General features: G+C 44.0%; 2 protein-coding genes across 3 annotated transcripts in view; one reads left to right on the forward strand and one right to left on the reverse strand.

Moving 5' to 3' along the window:
• The window catches only part of bub1 (BUB1 mitotic checkpoint serine/threonine kinase), an 86,252-nt gene extending 83,095 nt beyond the window's left edge, over window positions 1-3,157 (reverse strand). Inside the window, exon 1 of the mRNA XM_080192933.1 lies at window positions 3,063-3,157. Within this exon, the coding sequence (XP_080049059.1) occupies window positions 3,063-3,130 (68 nt within the window). The 5' untranslated portion in view covers window positions 3,131-3,157. The remainder of the gene's footprint in view (window positions 1-3,062) is intronic.
• Window positions 3,158-3,488: 331 nt separating this feature from the next.
• acoxl (acyl-CoA oxidase-like) overlaps window positions 3,489-20,998 on the forward strand; it is a 392,248-nt gene continuing 374,738 nt past the window's right edge. Inside the window, exons 1-2 of one of the 2 annotated variants that reach the window (XM_080192936.1) lie at window positions 3,489-3,610; window positions 20,774-20,870. In XM_080192936.1, coding sequence (XP_080049062.1) covers window positions 20,796-20,870 — 75 coding nt within the window. In that variant the 5' untranslated portion in view covers window positions 3,489-3,610; window positions 20,774-20,795. Of the gene's footprint in view, window positions 3,611-14,368; window positions 14,691-20,773; window positions 20,871-20,998 lie in introns of those variants that run through there. The other variant, XM_080192935.1, reaches the window with a different exon arrangement.

A 20,998-nucleotide genomic window follows, 5' to 3' on the forward strand; every position in this document is an offset into this window, starting at 1 on the left:
AAGTTCACTGGATTGAAGAGAAATTGAGCAGTTTAGTCCTGTATTTGCTGGAACTTAGAAGCATGAAACATTGAATATAAGATGCTAAACAGGATTAACAGGGTAAGTGTAGAGTGGACGTTTCCCCATGTTGGACATCCTAGAACAAGAGACCATAATTTTAGGCCAAATTCGTGGCAGATTTAAAACAGAAATGAGGAGGAATTGCTTCACTCAAAGGGTCGTGAGTCTATGAAATTCCCTACACCTGAAATCAGTGGATGTCAGAACACTAAACAAATTTGAGGAGATAGGTTTTGAATTAGTAGCAGGATGAAAGCTTACAGAAAGCAGGCAGAAAGTTGGAGATGAGGCAGAATCAAGATCAACCTAATCACACTGAATGGAGGAGCAGGCTCACAGGGCTGAATTGCCTACTCCTAAATCTTTTGTTATGTTATGTTCAGTCAACACCATTAAAAACATTACTAGAGCATCTATTTAAATGTATTGCTAAGCATAAAATTACTACATTAGTTTACAGTACATGATTTTACAGTACTTCATTTGCTATGGCATCCTTACGAATAAAATATATCAATTTAGTTCTTTGATGCACTTCAGGTCATGTCACAGTGAATACAATATATAGCCTCAGTCCAGCTGAAAAAACTCAGGAATCACACTGACTGCCAGCCAATAATTTCTTGGCTTCTGGAAAGTGCACTTTATAATCTGGAGGGCAATTCTTCCATCCAAACATGCACGTTTTTTGGCACATTGGGATGGGGGAGTCATGTGTTGGCCATATCACAGGACTCACGCATGCACGTCTCCCACAGCCAGAGAACAGACGCAGTCGGGACTGCGCTGGGAAGACAGGTAATGTATTTTAAATGTGATTATCGGGCTGGCATGGAATTCTCCAGGCCCGATAGCATCTCCCACCTGCCAGGAGTATTCCACATCAGTGGGGTTTGGAGTAGCTTCCCACTTGCGGGGAACTGGCAAGAGACCCTGCCCGAGTGAAGAAGGGGCAACGGAGCCCCAAGGGTCTTGTGCAGCAAGGGACTGGTGCCCCCAGCAGAGCCAACTGTGCCACTGGCACTGCCCAAGTGGCAAAGTGCCCATGCCCTGGAAACACCATGGTACTACCCATCTATGGAAATTATTACACTAGTTTACAGTACATGATTTTACAGTATTTCATTGGCTATGGATCCTTATAGCAACCATCAGGCAGTGCCAAGCAGGGCCTGCGGTTGGGGCCAATGGGCAGGGGATGGTCTGCCAGGATGGGTGGAGGGATTGCCACTGCTGGGGTAGAGGGGGTGGGCTTGAGGTCAGGGAACTCCAGAACCAGGGAAGGGAGAGGGGATGCAGGTTGACTGTGATCAGGCCTATCTATATCCTGCGATATTCTCTGACAATCTTCATCATAGTCCACAACTCCAGTACTCTTAGTACCATCCACAAACTTGCTAATCAGACCAGCTATGTTTTCTTCAGTCATTTAGATATATAATAAACAATAGGTGTCACAGACATCAAGCTGTCCCTGCAGAACACTACTAGTTACAGATCACCATTCAAAAGGCAGAGGATTATTGGGCACAAAGCAGGGCAACAGTACCATGCCAACTGCTCCTTCAAAGAGCAAAGGGGTATGATGGGCTGAACGGCCTCCTTCCACACTGAAATTCTGGAATCCTGCTTTCTTTTTCCACACACACTGCCCAACCAGTTGGGCATCCTTTTCTCAGCATTACTGATCTCCTCTCTTCTCCACGGAGAGCTGGAACACAGACTCCAGTCTACCCACACTGAGTAATGTGTCTTTCATATTGTGGGCAGCAGAGCGGTTAGCACTGTTGCCTCACAACGCCAGGGACCCAGGTTCAATTCCTGCTTAGGCCACTGTCTGCGAGGAGTTTGCACATTCTCCCCATGTCTGTGAGGGTTTCCTCCAGGTGCTCCGGTTTCCTCCCACAGTCCAAAGATTTGCAGATTAGGAGGATTGGCCATGCTAAATTGCCCGTTAATGTCAGGGGGACTAGCTAGGATAAATGTATGGGGTTATGGGGATAGGGCCTGGGTGGGATTGTGGTCAGTGCAGACTCAATGGGATGAATGGCCTCCTTCTGCACTGTAGGATTCTATGTATAATAGAAAGTCTCACAACACCAGGTTAAAGTCCACTTTAGTTCAGTAGTGGACTATTGAAAAGTGGACTTTAACCTGGGGTTGTGAGACTCCTTACTGTGCCCACTCTAGTCCAACACTGGGTTCTCCATATCACGGCTACCATCGACACCGCAAACCACCAGCTCAAAGTGGAGAGGATCTCCAAGAAGATTGCATATTTCGACAGAGACATCAAGTTTCTACAAAAACTTATGAAAGCAGACAAGATCCTGAAATGACTGTAGATCACGAACCCACTCAAGTCAACTTACAACTCAGACTACGCTGAGAGGCTCTACCATTGCACCTCTCTCACACTCCTCAATCGCCTCAAACACCAGATGCTGCAATCTGGAAACCAAGATAGAGTCCATATTCTCAACTTGCTCTCATATATAAGAAAAGGCAAATGCTGGAGTCAGAGACAGAAAATGCTGTAGGATGAGAAAATACTGAAAATTTTCAGCAGGTCTGGCAGCAACTGTAAGGAGAGAAAAGAGCTGATGTTTCGAGTCCAGACGACCCTTTGCCATAGCTAAAAGGCATAGAAAGCTGGAGGTATTTATACTGTGAGGTGAGGGAATGAAAGATGAGTCATAGGCACAGAAACAATGGTAAAACGGCAGTCCATAGAGAGACTAAAGGGTGTGAATGGCCAATTGGCAGACAACAATGAATGTATTGGAGGAGGGGGTTGTTGGGGCAGGAAGGGATAAGGAAATTGGATAGAGATAAGATTAGCTGTCCAACACTGCAAGAACTCAGCAGGTCTGACAACATGTGAAGAGAGAAGACTGAGATTTGGAGGCAGGATCACCCCCTTTGCCAAAGTTGGCTATCTCTCATCCCTGGAACCGCAATCACCAGGTCCCTTCTAAAGTCCGGCTGGCCGCACTTACTGCCAACACTCCTCAAAGTCCATGTTGCTACCGATCGCCACCGGCGCTGCTTCTTCGTTGCCGGCCATGGCTAGAGAACCGTCCCCGCTGTCCGCCGCTCCCGGACCCGCTACCACCTCTCGAGCCCTTTTTCAAATCTCTAACCGTCACCACGCTCCCTCCGCGCCCATTGGCTGCGCCGCTCACCTTTCACCTCAGCCGCAGCCGGCCTATCAGCGGCGCACTTTCACCGCCCTCCCCTCCCCTCCTTCCTCGCTCCCTAGGTCACTCCGACTCCGCCCCTCCCGACGTCAGCCGGCCCCTCCCCCCTCTGGCCGTGCCCCGCGCGCTCCCACGTCGCCTAGCCGCCCCGCGCGCGCGCGCGCGCGCGGCGAGGCGCTGGTGACGTGAGGCTCTGACGCAAAACACTGAAAGAAGTCACGCAACACCAGGTTAAAGTCCAAGTTTATCTCGTAGAATACTGATTGAAATGCGAGTGTTTACAGCTATTCAAGTCTTAAAGGTGCAGACAGTGTGAGTGGAGATGGCATTAAGCACAGGTTAAAGAGGTGGGTATTGTCTCCAGACGGGACAGTAAGACTAATCATTCTAATCTGTATTCTGTAAACTGTGTGTGCTTTTATATGCTCTATTTGTGACCAGAACTCTCCACTCCTCTGACGAAGGGGCAAACCCCTAAAGCTAGTGGGTTTACTATCAAATAAACTTGTTGGACTTTAACCTGGTGGTGTGAGACTTTTTATTGTGTTTACCCCAGTCCAACACCAGCACCTCCACGTCAAAACACTCTGGCCCGGAAGGAGCATGGAATGATCCCACAAAGGGTTAACCTGTTCAGGCTGAAATGTAACAAAGCAATGACTTTGTAATTATCCTGTGGATAGATTGGAACAATCGATTTGATTTATTATTGTCGCATGTATTAGTATAAGGTGGAAAGTATTGTTTCTTGCACGCTATACAGACAAAGCATACCATTCATAGAGTTCATACAACTTTAGGGACCTGGAGTTCAATTCTGTGTGGAGTTTACACATTCTCCCCGCGTCTGTGTGGGTTTCCTTTAGGTGCTCCGGGGTTAGGTGGATTGGACATGCTAAATTAACTGGGTAGCTAAGCAGGGACAGGAACCAGTGGGATTGCTATCAGTGCAGACTCGATGGGCCGAACAGCCTCCTGCATTGTAGGGATTCTTATCTATTCTAGAGTACTTAGGGGAGAAGGAAAAGGGAGGGTGTAGAATGTGGTTGTTGCAATTACAGATGGGGTGTAGAGAAAGATGAGCTAAATATGTAATAAAAGTAAATTACTGTGGATGCTGGAATCTGAAATCAAAAGAGAAAATGCTGGATAATCTCAGCAGGTCTGGCAGCATCTGTAAGGAGAAAAAAAAAGCTGACGTTGAGTCCAGATGACCCTTTGTCAAAGCTAAATATATAGTAAGTCAACTCTAGCTCTAGGCTGGGAATACTGTGCTAAGTGACACACCTCCTGACTCCCCAAAGCTTGTCTACAATCTACAAGGCACAAGTCAGGAGTGTGATGGAAAACTCTCCACTTGTTTGGATAGGTGCAGCTCCAACAACACTGAAGAAGCTTAACACCATCCACAACAAAGCAACCCACTTGATCAGCACCACTTCCACAAACATCCACTCACTCTAACACTGACCCTCATTATAAATAGTGTGCACTATCTATGAGATGCACCGCAGCAATTCACTGAAGATTCTTTAGACAGCAACTTCTCCTCATTTCAGACGTAAATAGCTTACCCCATATCCTGAGACGTGACCCCTTGTTCTAGATATCATTCCCCCACCCCCATTCAGGGGAAAATCATCCCTACATCCAGCCCCATCAAAATTTTATACATTTCAATCCTCCCTCATTCTTCTAAACTCCAGTGAATACAGGCTGGGTTGACCCAATCTCTCCTCAAATGACAATCCTCCATCACAGCAATCAGTCTGGTTAACATTCGCTGCATTCCCACTCTGGCAAGTATATCTTTGCTTGGGTAAGGAGACCAAAACTGCGCACAAGTACTCCAGGTGTGAACTCACCAAAGGCCTGTACAACTACAGTAAGACATCTTTGCTCGGCTAATGTTACGCCGTTGTTTAAGAAGGGTGCCAGGCAAAAGGCGGGGAATTATAGGCCGGTTAGTTTAACGTCTGTGGTAGGTAAAATGTTAGAATCTGTCATTAAGGAGGAAATTGTGAGGCATCTTGAAGGGAATTGCTTGATAGAGCAGACGCAGCACGGTTTCATTAAAGGGAAGTCGTGTCTGACAAATTTACTGGAGTTCTATGAGGATGTGTCTAGGGCGGTGGATAGAGGAGAGCCGGTGCATGTGGTCTTTCTGGATTTTCAGAAGGCGTTTGACAAAGTACCTCACAAGAGGTTATTGCAGAAGTTCGAGGGACATGGAGTTGGGGGTAGGGTGTTAGCGTGGATAGAGGATTGGTTGTCAAATAGGAGGCAGAGAGTGGGGGTCAACGGGTGCTATTCGGATTGGCGGATGGTGACTAGTGGAGTGCCCCAGGGGTCGGTGCTGGGGCCTCAGCTTTTTACCATTTATATAGATGATCTGGAGGAGGGAACCGAGTGTAGGGTGTCGAAATTTGCTGATGACACCAAGATTGGGGGAACGGCAAATTGTGCGGAGGGTGTGGAGAGTCTGCAGAAGGATCTAGATAGGTTGGGCGAATGGGCCAGGAAATGGCAAATGGAATTTAATGTTGGCAAGTGTGAGGTGGTCCACTTTGGTAGGAAGAATGGTAGGAAGGACTATTACTTTCGGGGCGAAAAACTGCAGCAGGCGACGGTGCAGAGGCACCTAGGGGTCCTTGTGCATGAGTCGCAAAAACCCAGCCTGCAGGTGCAGCAGGTGGTCAGGAAGGCGAATGGGATGCTGGCCTTCATAGCGAGGGGGATTGAATATAAAAGTAGGGAGGTCTTGCTGCAGCTGTATAGGGCACTGGTGAGGCCGCAGCTGGAGTACTGTGTGCAGTTTTGGGCGCCGCACCTGCGCAAAGATATTTTGGCCTTGGAGGGAGTGCAGAGGAGGTTTACTAGGCTGATACCGGAGTTGAGGGGGTTGAGCTATGAGGAGAGGCTGAATAAACCGGGCTTGTACTCGTTAGAGTTTAGAAGAATGAGGGGAGATCTCATTGAGACGTATAAGATGATGAATGGGATGGATAGGATAGAGGTGGAGAGACTCTTCCCGCTCAAAAAAGACAGTAGGACTAGGGGGCACAGCCTCAAGATAAAGGGGGGGCGGTTTAGAACGGAGTTGAGGAGGAACTTCTTCACTCAAAGGGTGGTGAATCTCTGGAATTCTCTGCCCGTTGAAGTGGTGGAGGCTGCCTCGCTAAATATTTTTAAGATGCGGGTTGATGGGTTTTTGATAAGAGAGGGGATTAAGGGTTATGGGGAGAGGGCGGGAAAGTGGAACTGAGCAGCGACAGATCAGCCATGATCTTATTGAATGGCGGGGCAGGCTCGAAGGGCTAGATGGCCTACTCCTGCTCCTATTTCTTACGTTCTTATATGCAAATCCTCTTGCAATGAAAGTTAACATCATTTTTGCCTTCCCACTGCTTGCAGCACCTGAATGCTTGTTTTGAAAGACCAATATACAGTCTTTCCTGTCCCTTTGCACATCAACATTTCCCAACCTGTAGTTCACTTGCAGGCTGTATTGCACCCTTGATCTGAAGGCCTCTCTTTCTGACAAATACAATTTGTGAGAGTCTAATCTTAGGGGACAGTTCTGCCAAAGTTTTGTGTACCAAACTCCTTTTCTTGTTTCCAAAGCACCAGGCACTAGGCCTTTTCTCTGCTTGTGTCCTAATTTCTGTATTCTGTAAAGCTGCTTTGCTTTCTTTGCCAAACTAGCTTAAATATTTGCATTGATGGAAGACATGGAGCATTTGATTTGGAATTCTGCTTTAGAAGGCCTTGCAAAATGTGGCAAAAATAAGGAATTTTAGAAGCATTGTTTAGCTTAGAGATTGCAGCTGCCACCATATTTGGAGAAATCAATTAAAGGGATTTAAAGTCATGTAAATAACAACAATATGTATTTAGAAAGGGGTTCAATGTCATAATAAGTCCCAACTAAGTGTTTCACAGGAATATTACAAAACCAAGTATTATACTGAGCCACAGAGAAGGAGTCATCAGGTCAAATGACCAAAAAGCTTGTCCAAAGATCACAGCACAAGAACAAAAGTAATAGGAGCAGGAATAGATCACACTGTCTATGCTAATCCTAGTACTGATCCCTTAAGGACACCACTATCTTCTTTATCACAGTCAAAGAAACGTAAATTGACTACTACTCTTTGCCTCAGGGCAGCATAGTGGCACAATGGTTAGCACTGCTGCTTCACCGCACCAGGGACCCAGGTTCAATTCCCAACTTGGGTGACTCTGCAAACTTTGCATATTCTCCCCACATCTGCATAGGTTTCTTCCATGTGCTCAGTTAGGTGCATTGGCTATACTAAATTCTCCCTCAGTGTACCCGAATAGGCACCAGAGTGTGGCAACTAGAGGATTTTCCACAGTAACTTCATTGCAGTGTTAATGTAAGCCTACTTGTGACACTAATAAATAAACTTTAAAACTTCAGACATTTATCCCATAGTCAGTTACATATGCTGAAATAACTCCTCACTGGCCAGTATCCCTTAATCAGATTCCCTTTATTTACAAACTCTATGCCAGTCTTTAAGCGCCTCAGGTACAGAGTCAGAATCCAGACTTCCAGTGAACCTGAGACTCCCATATTTGTATACAGATGAGGTGCCCTGATTGGGCAGGCAATTACTACTTCAATTAGGGATATCTTTTCTTTATTACAGACAATTATTACAAAACAACTACAAAATATAAATTACAAAATACAAATGCAAAAGTTTCACTATTCAACATTACTGACTGCTAATGCCATCCATTTACCAATATTCAATAAATATTATCTTCCATTAAGAAAGGGTTTGTTGTAGGTTATAGTTTTCCAGGGGAATCCACCCCAAATCAACAAATAACACCAGCATAGTACAACAAACTAATTCTATACACTGAAGTAAATTATAACATCAATTAGGGAGCTCATACCCCAAGAGGCCAACCTCATGGGCCTTGCTGAAGTCATTACATGTATAAATTAGCACTTTAATACCATATGCTTCTATTTTCCAAATAAGTCTACTGGGGATACTTCATAAAATAGTTTCTGAAAGTTCCTAAATACAACACCAACTGTAGAATCTTCATCAACCTTCTTTATTTCTTCAAAGAAACTCAGTCAGTTCAATCAGACACAATTTACCTTTAATATATCTGTCTTGGCTGCCTTTTGTTAACTCTCGCTTTTCATAGTGAGAACTAACATTGTCCTGTGCAAAATCTTGAATAGTTTGACTAAATTTGACTGAATAGTTTGACTAGATTTATTCTTCTCCTTTTTTTGGGTGGGGGAGGGGATTAATTCTGAATTCTACCAAACCGGTTAGTACTTCTTTTCTATCTATTATTAGTCAATCCAATATTTCTATACCCTCCAGTCCCACTGTAAAATTAACTTCAAGTTCTTCTTTTCTGAAGGTGGATTCAATGCCTCAGTTGCTTTAGGACTTGCCCCTGAGAATGGAAGGATATAGCAAACCACCACTGATACAAACACTACCAAGGAAATAGCTCAGAATGAAGCATCACAGACAAATGCATCAAAGACCTGAGTTCAGGCAAAGCATTCATACCATAAAGAAATCTGCCTATATAAAAAGTTGACATGCTGTAATTACACTCACCCAGCATTGGTGTCACTGTAGCTGGAAGGTGTAACTAATATAGGATAATTTACATAGCTATCTCTTACCTTTTGAATCACTTACTCATCTTTATTGCCCTGTCTCCCCTGATAGCTGGAACTCTCCATCGGTTCCCATCTACTCTTACTCATTAACCCAAAATGCAAAACAGAGAATCATACAGCACAGAAGGAGCCCATTCAGTCCATTGTCCCTGAGTCAAATTTTTTGCAACATTTCTCCAATTAGACCCACTTCCTTCTCGTTTCCCCAGATCTCTTTCCTTTTCAAATATTTATCCTATTCCCTTTTAAAAGTTTTTTTTAAATTCATTCATGGAATGTGAGCTTATATTACTCAAGCCAAATGCCTTTGAGTGACTCCGAGAGCAGTTAAGAGTCAACCACATTGTGATGGCTCCGATTTGATTTGATTCATTATTGTCAACATTTATTGGGATACAATGAAAAGTATTTTTTCTTGCATGCTATACAGATAAAGCATACCATTCATAGAGTACATAGGGGAGAAGGAAAGAGGGTGCAGGATGTAGTGTTACATTCATAGCTAAGGTGTAGAGAAATATCAACTTAAATATGAGGTAGGTCCGTTCAAAAGTCTGATGGGAGCAGAGAAGAAACTGTTCTTGAGTCAGTTGGTACATGAGTCTCTGGAGTCACATGTACGCCAAACCAAGTAAGGTTGGCAGATCTCCTTCACTAAATGACATTAAGGAACAGATGGGTTTTAACAAGAAACATTTCACAGTAATCATTAGATTTTTTTACCAAATTCAACTTTCATCTGCCATGGAATTCAAACTCGGTTCTGAATAATAGGTCATAACAACACACTCTACAAAATAAATTCTCCTATCACCAATACTTACGTAAATTATCTTAAATCTGTGTCCTCTGGTTTCTGACTGACATGTCAGTGAAAACAGTTTCTCTGCTCAGTTTATTCCTATGGTACCTGGAGGTGTGAGGAACTAATTACGACTGGCAAATACTGAGCAAGGTGAAAGATAACAGTAATTTTGGCAGGCCAATGTATATTTTGGCACTAAGCAATGCAAACGTTGGATGGTAAAATGAACTGTAAATTATAGCTTTTAAAATGATAGAAGGATTATGTTGGATACACATTTCAAAAGTTGCAATTTCACTGCAGCAATTATTCAATTAAGCCTGAATAATTAGAAGTTCTGAAAATGAATTGGACAAATTAGGATTTAACATGTTTATGAGTGGCATGGTGTCAGAATACTGCTGGCTCACAGTGCCTGGAACCTGGGTTTCATTCCAGCCTTCGGTGACATGTGGAGTTTGCACATTCTTCTGGTCTGAGTGGGTTCATCCAATTGCTCCGGTTTCCTCTCACAGTCTGAAGATGTGCAGGTTAGGTGGATTGATCTTGGTAACTTGCCCCTTAGTATCCAAAGATGTGTAGGTTAGGTGGATTGGCCATGTTAAATAGCCCCTTAGTGTCCAAAGATGTGTAGGTTAGGTGGATTGTCCATGGTATTGACATGGGGTTATGGGAATTCACTCTACATGACATTTAAGAAATAGCTGACAGCAGGGACATAGCAAAGGTTATAACACTTAACAAAATCTCAGCTCCAGTGAACTAGAACCAGCACCTCAACTAGAGTACTCCAGTAAAGCTACAGCACTAACACCTACCCATTAAAATTGGTAATTGTCCAGATATGTCCAACTCAGGAAAAACAGGACAGATACTGCTCCATCAGCCAACTCAATCATCAGCAAAGTGATTCACAATGTATCATGCAGTATTGCCTCACCAAGAACTTGTTCACCAATGCTCAGTTTGGGTTCTCTAAGGCTCACCTAGCTGTAGAACTTATAGGTCTGGTCCAAATATAGTCTGAAAAGCTAAATTTCAGAGTTGAGGTGAGGATGAATACCCTTCATATCAAAACCACATAGCGTAGCATCAAAAAGCCCTTGTAAAACTGAAGTCAATAGGAAACAGAGAGAAATCTCTCTGGTGGCTGGTGTCAAACCTAGCACAAATGTTATGGTTGTTGCAGGGTTATAATCTCAGTCCCAGGACATTGTTCCATGAATTTCCCTGAGCAACGTCCTAGGCCCGATCATCAGTGATTTTCCATCCATCACAAGGGTCGATTTCCAATTCTTCATATAATGAAATTATCCATGCTTGCATGCAGCAAGGCCTGGGTAACAATAAGGCTTAGACTGATAAATAGCAGGTTACATTAGCACCACGTAAGTGCCAGGCAATAATCATATCCAAGAAGAGAGTTCAACTGTCTCTCCATTCTAGTCCATGGTATTACCTTGTCAGATCCTTTACCATGATAAATTTGGGTTTACCATTGACTAGAAACTTAACTAGGCCGTCCTGTTGTTATGGCCAAATAATATGGCCACAACAACAGGCTCATAAACTGCAGTGAGTGACTCAGTTCCTGACTCCCCAATATCTGTCCACCATCTACAAGACACAAGTCAGTAACATGATGGAATACTTCCATTTTGCCTTAATGAACACGGCTCCAACAACACCCAAGAATTGTGATACCATTCAGGACAGAGCAGCCCATTTGATTGGCACCTCATCCACCACCATAAACATTCATTCCCTCCACCACTGGCACACAGTTGCAGCAGTATGTACCATGTGTAAGATGCATTGCAGCAACTTACCAAGCCTCCTTCAACAGCAACTTCCAAACCCATGACCTCTACCACCTAGAAAGTCCAAAGCAACAGAACATGGGGACCACATCAGCTGCAAATTCATTCCAATGTCATAGAACTGTTATATAAATGTGTTTCTTTGCCCCATAAACTGTTTCGTTGCTGACCTGCATTGACTCTGGGTGCACAAAGCTTCAATTTAAAAATGTAATTCTCAGCTACTTGTTTAAATATCCTTCATTAGACTTCCTCCCCCATGATCTGTAGCTTCCTCCAGCATTCCCCTGAGCTTTGGTGCATTCCCCACTCCTTTTGTCCCAACAGTCTTCATGGTCAATTGTAATTTTATAGGCTGCCTCCTCTGTAAATCCCCGCCTAACACTTTATGTCACTTCAAGTCTCTTTCCTCCTCAGGGTTAACAGTCCTGGTTGGATTTTGCCCAGGAGGTTTCATCACATGACTTCTAGCTTCCAATTCCCCATCCCACGTCCCAGCCATTGTTGCATGATGCATTGACAATGCATCCATTTCTACAGTGACTGAAGAACAGACAGACTTTTATTTACCTGATTAAAAATCAAGCATCACTCAACCAATTCTTAAAAATTTAGTTCCAAAACTTTCATAATTGATAAATGAAGTTTTCAAAGAAAGTGAAAATGTTACCTATCATTTTTAATGTATCCATAGCATTTCTCTTTTGTTGCTTATAGTAGGGTACCTGGAAATTGACCTTTAATTCTTGAAGATGTCATGACAATCCTGGAGGTTTGGCAATCCTACCCTTACTTTAATACTTCCACTGAAATCACATCTCTTCAATTAACTTTTTGGCCATCCCTCTCATTTTGTACTAATTGTGTTTCTGGTTAACATGCTGGGAAGTTTTCCTTCATGAAAGGTGCTAACAACCGTTGTTGCTTGGTCCACATTGAAAGAAAAATGAAATGCTTAGCACACTCTTTGTAGGGATATTTAAATAGTCCAATAAAAGGCAAAGTAAAAATTAAAATACTCTGTACTGGAATTCTGAACTGAACAAAATCTGGAAATGTTCAACAGATCAATTAGCATCTGTGGAAGAGATAATTCATACTGGGGACCTGAAAAATACTAGCCAGGTATGGAAATTAATAGGATCAAATGAACATCAAACTCAAGAGAGAAGACATGTGTTTGTCTCCAACAACCTTTGATGGCAGAGCTCTGACTAACCGTAACTTGGCTTTTAGTTTGAGTGTCCCCAATACTTTTTGAGTTTTATTTCAGATTTTCAATTATTTTCCTCCTCATTCTTTCACGAGATGTGAGTATCACTGGCAAGGTCTGCTCTTGCTGTCCACTGAGTGGGGCCATTTCAAAGAGCAGTTAAGAGTCAACAACATTACTGTGGAACTGGATTCACATCTCACGAGATGTGAGTATCATTGGCAAGGTCAGCTTTTGCCGTCCACTGAGTGGGGCCATTTCAAAGAGCAGTTAAGAGTCAACAACATTACTGTGGAACTGGATTCACATGTGAGCCAGACCAGCGAAGGATGGCAAATTTCCTTCCCATTTTTATTTTTCATACATCTTCACACACCCACACACAGACACACACAAACACACACACAAGCCTTCCTTTTATGGAATAGTGGGGAAGTGGTGGAAGAATTCTTGAGCTAATTATCAGCCAGTTGAATTCCATTTATGAATGCTCCTTCCCTGGTGAACAAGTGCTAGACCTTCTGCTCCAGAGGCAGGGACACTACCACTGTGCCACAAGACCTCCTTATAAGACTGTCCATTCATGCTATGGGCAGAAATCAGCGGGATGTCGTAATCCTGCACATGAGCAACAGTCAACAAAATTTCACTTGGGCCGCACTCTGATCCCAGATGGGCAGCATGTGGGCACCATTGCTGTAGCTCATTTAGTGAACCCAGATGGGTCTTTTTTTAAACAACTGATAATAGTTTCATTTATTTCCCATTCCCATGTGAAATATTGGGCAACGCAGTGTTTAGCATTGCTGCCCCAAGGACTTGGGTTCAATTCCAGCCTCGGGTAACAGTCTGTGTGGAGTTTGCACATTCTCCCTGTGTCTGCCTCCGTTTCCTCCTACACTCCAAAGATATGTAGGTTAGTTGGATTGAATATGCTAAATTGCCCCTTGGTGTCCCATGATGTGAAGGTTAGATGCAATCAGCTGTGGTAAACGTGCAGGAATTACAGGGATAGGACAAGGGGGGAGAGGGCCCGAATAAGATACATGGTGGGGGGGGTGGGGGTGGGGAAGGGGGTGCGATCTTACCACCCATTCACGCCACGCTCCCGCTGCAGTGAACGTACATTTGGCTTGTCACCATATTTGCTGCAGTGGGATGGGAAAATTGCGCTGGAGCGAACGGGTTTGAAAATTCCAACCTGTCAGAGGGTGGAAGTTTCCCGTCCCACGCATCACGGGAATCGTAGCGGGCTGGGGTGGAGAACCATTGCAAAGGTCCATTGACCTCGGGTGGGATTTTCCAGTCTCAGGGCGAGCTGGGGTCGGAAAATCCCGAGAGTCGGTGCCGACCCCATGGGCTGAGTGGCCTTCTCTGCACTTTCGCAGAACTCCACATTTTAAATGAAAATTAAGGGAACTGCAGCAGTGCTAAGCAAAACAATGTATTTGACTTCAGTTGGGCGGGCTGTTCCAAACGCAATTCCTCCTGTCTCTGTGCGTGTTGCATTTGCCAGTGCCCTGACCTGTAGCTGCCGCGCACTGGCCCACCCGGGACAAGGGGGGCCGCCCCGCCCACACGTCGCGCGCTGACGCGGCTCCAGCAGCGCGAGCCCAGGCTGGTGCCCGTGCGCCCAAAAGTATCCACGGAAAAAGGATACATTGTGGCCCGCCCCGGGGGGAAATCAAGCTGGCAACGTGGGCAAGAGTGTAGTAAACTGAGGGATAATGCGGAAGGAGCAGCAGCAGGGGGTGATGGAGGAGGAGGTGGATTCAGTGCAGGGGAAACTGGGCATCAGGGACACCTCGCTGGCCAGGTACCTGGACGGACAGTACTGGCAGATGAAGAACGAGCTCCGCCAGCAGACAGCCCAGAGCGAGCTATTCACACAGCACAGGTAAAGAAGCACTGTGAAGGGAAAGAGAGAGAGAGGGGGACGGGCCGTGTCAGCTGACGGAATATTTCCTTTTTCCGGGTTACCGTTTCTTTTAAAATAGTTTTTTTTAAAAGTGTGTGTGTTTCTCAGAGCCGGCACCTGATGTTAGCCCACCCATCCCATTGCCTTCCCTGGGCATTTTATTGTTGCTGCAATCAGCTGATGTTGTGGATTCAATCACAGCCGCTGGTCCTTGAGGTCATTAAGGATGCTTTAATATTCGAGCAAGTTTCATTTTAAGAAAAATTGCCCCAAACCAATCAGTGAGAGCACTTCAATTGAAGTTGAAGGCCTGGACTTGGCAAATTGTTCAATGTTAGTGTGTCTGAGGAGCCCAAAGACATTTCTGTGAAGTTGCAGGGGGGCAGTGATGCACTTTCTATTTGCTCTCCAGATGCTCAAACACAGTGGTTAGCACTGCTGCCTCACAGCGCCAGGGTTCGATTCCTGGCTTGAGTCACTGTCTGTGCAGAGTCTGCACCTTCTCCCTATGTCTGCTTGGGGTTTTTCTGGGTGCTCCAGTTTCCTCCCACAGTCCATAAGACGTGCTGATTAGATGCATTGGCCATGCTAAATCTTCTCACAGTATACCCAAAAGGTGTCGATGTATGGTAACTATGGGATTTTCACAATAATTTCATTGCCGTGTTAATGTAACCCTACTTGTGACGCTAACAAAATAAACTTAAACCACTCACTACCTCTGGCAGTGCTGGTGCCTGAAACAGTGCTATTGAAATACTGCTTGCCTGAACCTCTCCGTATGCCTGAATGTTAAGTTCAAAATGTTTTCAGAAGCTATTGCATGGTTTTGCACAATGATGTTTATATGTATATATATTGTGTGTGTGTGTGTACATATACAATATTTGTGCTGACCTATCAGATCTGCCATGTTTTTGTGCAATTGTTGTCACAAAGAAAAATTATCCATGGACACGCCTTGTGAGATGGCCACACAAGGTTGAACAGTTTTCATAGAGTCATAGAGGTTTACAGCTTGGAAATAGGCCCTTTGGCCCAACTTGGCCATGCTGCTCTTTTATTTAAACCCCTAATCCTATTCCAATTGCCCAATATCCATCTATACCCATCGTACCCATCTAAATGCTTCTTAAAAGACAAAATTATACCTGCCTCTACTACTACCTCGGGCAGCTTGTTCCAGACACATACCACCCTCTGTGTGAAAAAATTGCTCCTCTGGACACTTTTGTACCTCTCCCCTTAAACCTATGACGTCTAGTTTTAGACTCCCTTACTTTTGGGAAAAGATATTGACTACCTTATCTATGCCCCTCATTTTTTTATAGACCTCTATAAGGTCACACATCAGCCTCCTTTGCTCCAGAGAAAAAAAGACCCAGTCTAACCTGCCTTTCCTTGAAACTCAAACCATCAAGCCCCAGTAGCATCCTAGTAAATCTTTTCTGCACTCCTCCTAGTTTAAAATAATCCTTTCTATAATAGGGTGATCCAGAACTGCACACAGTATTCCAAGTGTGGCCTTATCAATATCTTGTACGACTTCAACAAGACATCCCAACTCCTGTATTCAGTGTTCTGACCAATGAAACCAAGCATGCTGAATGCCTTCTTCACCACTCTGTCAACCTGTAACCCCACTTTCAAGGAGCTATGAATATGTATCCCTAGATCTCTTTGTTCTCTAACTCTCTCCAATGCCCTACAATTAACTGAGTAAGTCCTGCCCTGAATCAGCCTACCAAAATGCATTAACTCACATTTGTCTAATTTAAACTCCATCTGCCATTTGTCAGCCCAATTGATCAAGATCCTGTTGCAATCAGAGATAACTTCCTTCACTGTCCACTATGCCTCCAGTGTTGGTGGCATCTGCAAACTTACTAACCTTGCTTTTTCAGAGCTTTTATTGCTTTTTCAAACAGATTCTTGTTGCTCTCAAAGAACAACAAGAACTAAGAAAATTACAGTACAGGAACAGGCCCGTTGGCCTGCCAAGCCTGCACTGACCATGCTGTCTGACTTAACTAAAACCCCTTGTCCTTCTGGTGACCATATCCTTCTAATCCCATACTATTCCTATGCATTTGCCCCTTAAAACTCACTGTCATATCTGCTTCCACTACCTCCCCCTGGCAGCAAATTCCAGGCACTCACTACCCTCGTATATCTCCTCCAAACCTTGCCCCTCACATCTTAAACCTATGCCCTCTAGTAATTGACTTTTCCATCTTGGGAAAAAGCTTCTGACTGTCCATTCTGTCCATAATCTTGTAGGCATAATCTTCTGTCCCTTCATAATCTTGTAGACTTCTATCAAGTTGCCCCTCAACCTTCATCGTTCCAATGAGAACAAACCAAGTTTCTCCAACCTCTCCTCATGGCTTATGCCCTCCATACCAGGCAACATCCTGGTAAATCTTTTCTGCACCCTTTAATCGCTGTGTTACTTTGCACTGGTATGGTTAATACATTCCAGATATTTTTGTGGGTTTGCAATGATTTCATTTTCTGCAACAGTAGATTTCTCACTTGACAAGAAACGCTTCTATTAGGAAATGAAGTTGTTTCACTTTTAAGTTGTTTTTATTTTGGGTCCTGTTTCCCTATTTAACTCTCAATTTCTGCTTTAAAGTCCCTTCCTTATGTCATTGCTGACCGTTTTCACAGAGAGCACATCCATCATTATTGCAATTATTGTCATATGTGTCTTCGTGCAGTGTGCACCTTTGTGCATTGGATCACTACATAAGGCCATAGAAAATAGGAACAGAAGTAGGCTATTTGGCCCCTCGTGCCTGCTCTGCCATTCAGTAGGATCATGGCTGATCTAACATTCCTTGCGTCTGCTTTCCTGCCCTTTCCAAGTAACCCTTGATTCTCTTACTGACCAAAAATTTATCTGTCTCAGCCTTAAATATACACAAGGAATTCCCCCGCAACTCTGTGTGGCAAGGAGTTCAAAAGACTCACAACCCTATGAGAGAAGAAATTCCTCCTCATCTCAAGTCTTAAATTGGTGCGCCTTTATTCAGAGACTATGCCCTCTGGTCCCAGACTCTCCCATGAGAGGAAACAACCTCTCAGCATTTACCCTGTCAAGCCCCTTAAGAATCCTCTATGTTTCAATGAGATCACCCCTCATTCTTCTAAATTCAAATAAGTGGAGTCCCAACCTGTTTAACCTTTCCTCGTAAGACAGTCCCCCCATACGTGTGATCATCTGAGTGAACCTTCTCTGAATTGCCTCCAATGAAATAATATTTCCTTAAATAAGGCAAACAAAACTGCTCTGTGTTCCAAATGTGGCCTGACCAGTACCTTGTACAGTTCCAGCAAGACTTCCCAACTCTTATACTTCAACCCCATTGGAATAAGGACCAATAACCCACCAGCCTTCCCGATTACCTGCTGCATCAATGTGCTAGTTTCCTGTGTTTTGTGCACAAGTACCCCCAAGTTCCTTTGTGTAGAAGATTTCTGCAGTTCTTCTTCACTTAAGTAATACTGTTTTTTTGTTCTCCCTTCTAAAATGAACAACTTCATGTTTTCCCATATTCTTCATTTGCAAACTTTTTGTCCACTTACTTAACCTATCAATATCTCATCGTAAACTGTTTGCATCCCTTTTACAACTTCCCTTTCTACCTTTTTTTGTGTTGCCTGATCCTGTGACCCACTCGGCACTATTGTTAAGGACTCTTGTCTATCACAGTATTCAAGGCAACACTTTTAAAAAAAAAATCACAGGGGTATCCAAAGCTAGAAGAAGCGATCTTACCAAAAAAATTCTAACTGCTGAACAAGCCTGAAACCAGAGAGAATCATGGCCATTTTTTGGGGTGTTCTCAGATGCAATTGTACGGCACATAGAGGAAAGAATGGGGAAAGTGTGATTCTCATCACAGTTTCATACCAGGAAGCTGGCTGCAGACTGCTCTATGTGCAATTGCGCAGGTGCCTCAGTGTCTCAGTTCACTGTGTACATGATTTATCACCAGGCTGGCACTGCCTTGACTTTCAGGGAGTCTCCAATGGCCTCCTCTCCCATCGACAATGCCATCACGTCAGGTAGGAACCATATGTGATTCTCACTGGTGAGGACCTCCACCGGTGAGGTCATTTAGGCAAGTGAGCCCAGACAATTGAGTCTGGGATTCACTAATGATATTGAAATGACCTCATAAACAATTTGTGGGCTCAAGGCTGTTTGTGCCGGTAGAATGGGACTGGTATCATTGCAAATCTGATTTTCCGCCTCTCGCCTGATCTTACCACCGATTGACCGGTGTGACGAGCTGGTAAGATCACCCCCAGAGTTTTTTCCAGGCAAAACATTGGATTAAAATTTGATTTAAATTTTGGAATTTCAGGGATACCTGCTCTGGACGATGCTTTTTTTATTCATTTGTGGGACATGACCGTCACTGGCCATTTATTGCCCAACCCTCATTGCCCAAGGGCAGTTGAGAGTCAGCCACACATTGCTGTGGTTCTGGAGTCACATGTAGGCCAGATTAGATAAGGACTTCCTTCCCTAAATGACATTGATGAACCAGATGGGTTTTCCGACAGTCATCATGATCATCAGGCTTCAGGATACAAGTGAATTACGGCTGTTAATCCTGCTGGAATGATGTCAGGCATGATTCTCACCTGTTAATTCCCTGCCTTGGTGGAGTCTACCAGCTCTTTGCTCATGACCTCATATTGTAGTGAACCTCATTTAGCAATCAGGGTGTGTGCAGCTATAATTAGGTGTGCAGAACAGGCATGCAGCTGAGAGGGGACACTGATCCCCACCACAAAAACTATTCCCTAGCCACTGAATTCATCCCTCTCTCTATTTACTGTCTGATGCTGAACCAGACTGTTTGCAACCTCCAAGTTCTATTTGACCCTAAGGTGAACTTCCAGCACTATATTGTTTCCTTCATCAACATTGCCTTCCTCAGTCCTACAGCATTGCCCATCTCGGCCCTGCCTCAGCTCATTTGCTGCTGAAACCCTCACTCATGCCTTTGTTATTTACAGGCATGATTATCTTAATGCTCTGCTGGCCAGGTTATTCAATTCATCCAAAACTCTGCTGTCCATATACTAACTCATGGCTTCCATTGTTCTCATCCTAACAACAACTTGATTTTAGAATTCTCATCCTTATGTTTAAATGTCTTCATGGCTTTTCCCTTCCTTTATCTGTAACCTCCTCGAACTCCATGATCCTCTGCGACCTCATTGCTATTCCATTGCGCATCCTCTGTATTTTTTCACTTAGTGGTCATATCTCTGGCTGAATAGGCCATTAGCTCTGGAACGCCATCTTCAAACCTCTCTGCTTCTCTCTCCAATTAAATCACGCCTTAAAAGCCTGCACCAGCCTTTTGTTGCCTGCCTAATGTTGTCGTGTGGATTGGTGTCAACATTTGTCTGACACTCTTGTAAAGCACCTTAGGACAATGTACCATGTTAGAGCAAGTTGTCTATTGGAACAAAATGGCATAAATAGATGGGCAACACGGTGGCCCAGTGGTTAGCACTGTTGGCTCATAGCGCCAGGGACCCAGGTTCAATTCCAGCCTCAGTCACTGCCTGTGTGGAGTTTGCACGTCCTCCCCATGTCTGCGTGGATTTCCTCTGTGTGCTCTGGTTTCCTCTCACAATCCAAAGATGTATGAATTTAGGTTGATTGACCATGCTAAATTGACCCTAATATATAGGGGAATTAGCAGGGTAAATGAATGCTGTTACGGAAATAGGGCCTGGGTAGATGGTGGTTGGTACAGACATGACAGGCCGAATGGCCTCCTTCTGTACTGTAGGGATTCTATGGATTCTTTGATAACTTTGGCTATCACTGCAAGGAATTAATGTCCCTTGGTATCCAAATGTTTGCCATTATTGCTGTTGATTTCACTCTACATTTCAATAATAGTTTAATAATTTAAAACAACTTTCAGATTTGTATGAGTTAAATGATCTAAAGGCTTGACAGGTTTTGAAAGGGGATGATATTTACTGATTAAAGAGTTTTGTTTCTGGTAATCCGTTCTTTCTAGGTATGACCTGAGTCTGGATGAGATGAGAGATCTTTCTTCCGAGCGAGTCAAATTTGTTATAAAGCTACCAACGGTGCAACAACAGTTGCAAGAACAGGTATTGGCTTGAAAAATCAATCCTATGAGCGTAGTTAAACGGAATGAAATTTGAACACACAAGGCAAATTTTAATATTTGAGGTGGGACTCATGTCCATTGGCTAGAAATATGTTGGAAACCCTGCGC

Source organism: Carcharhinus amblyrhynchos, chromosome 7 (genome assembly GCF_965287045.1).
Source record: "Carcharhinus amblyrhynchos chromosome 7, sCarAmb.v2.hapA, whole genome shotgun sequence".
In the NCBI taxonomy this organism is placed as follows: Eukaryota; Metazoa; Chordata; class Chondrichthyes; order Carcharhiniformes; family Carcharhinidae; genus Carcharhinus; species Carcharhinus amblyrhynchos.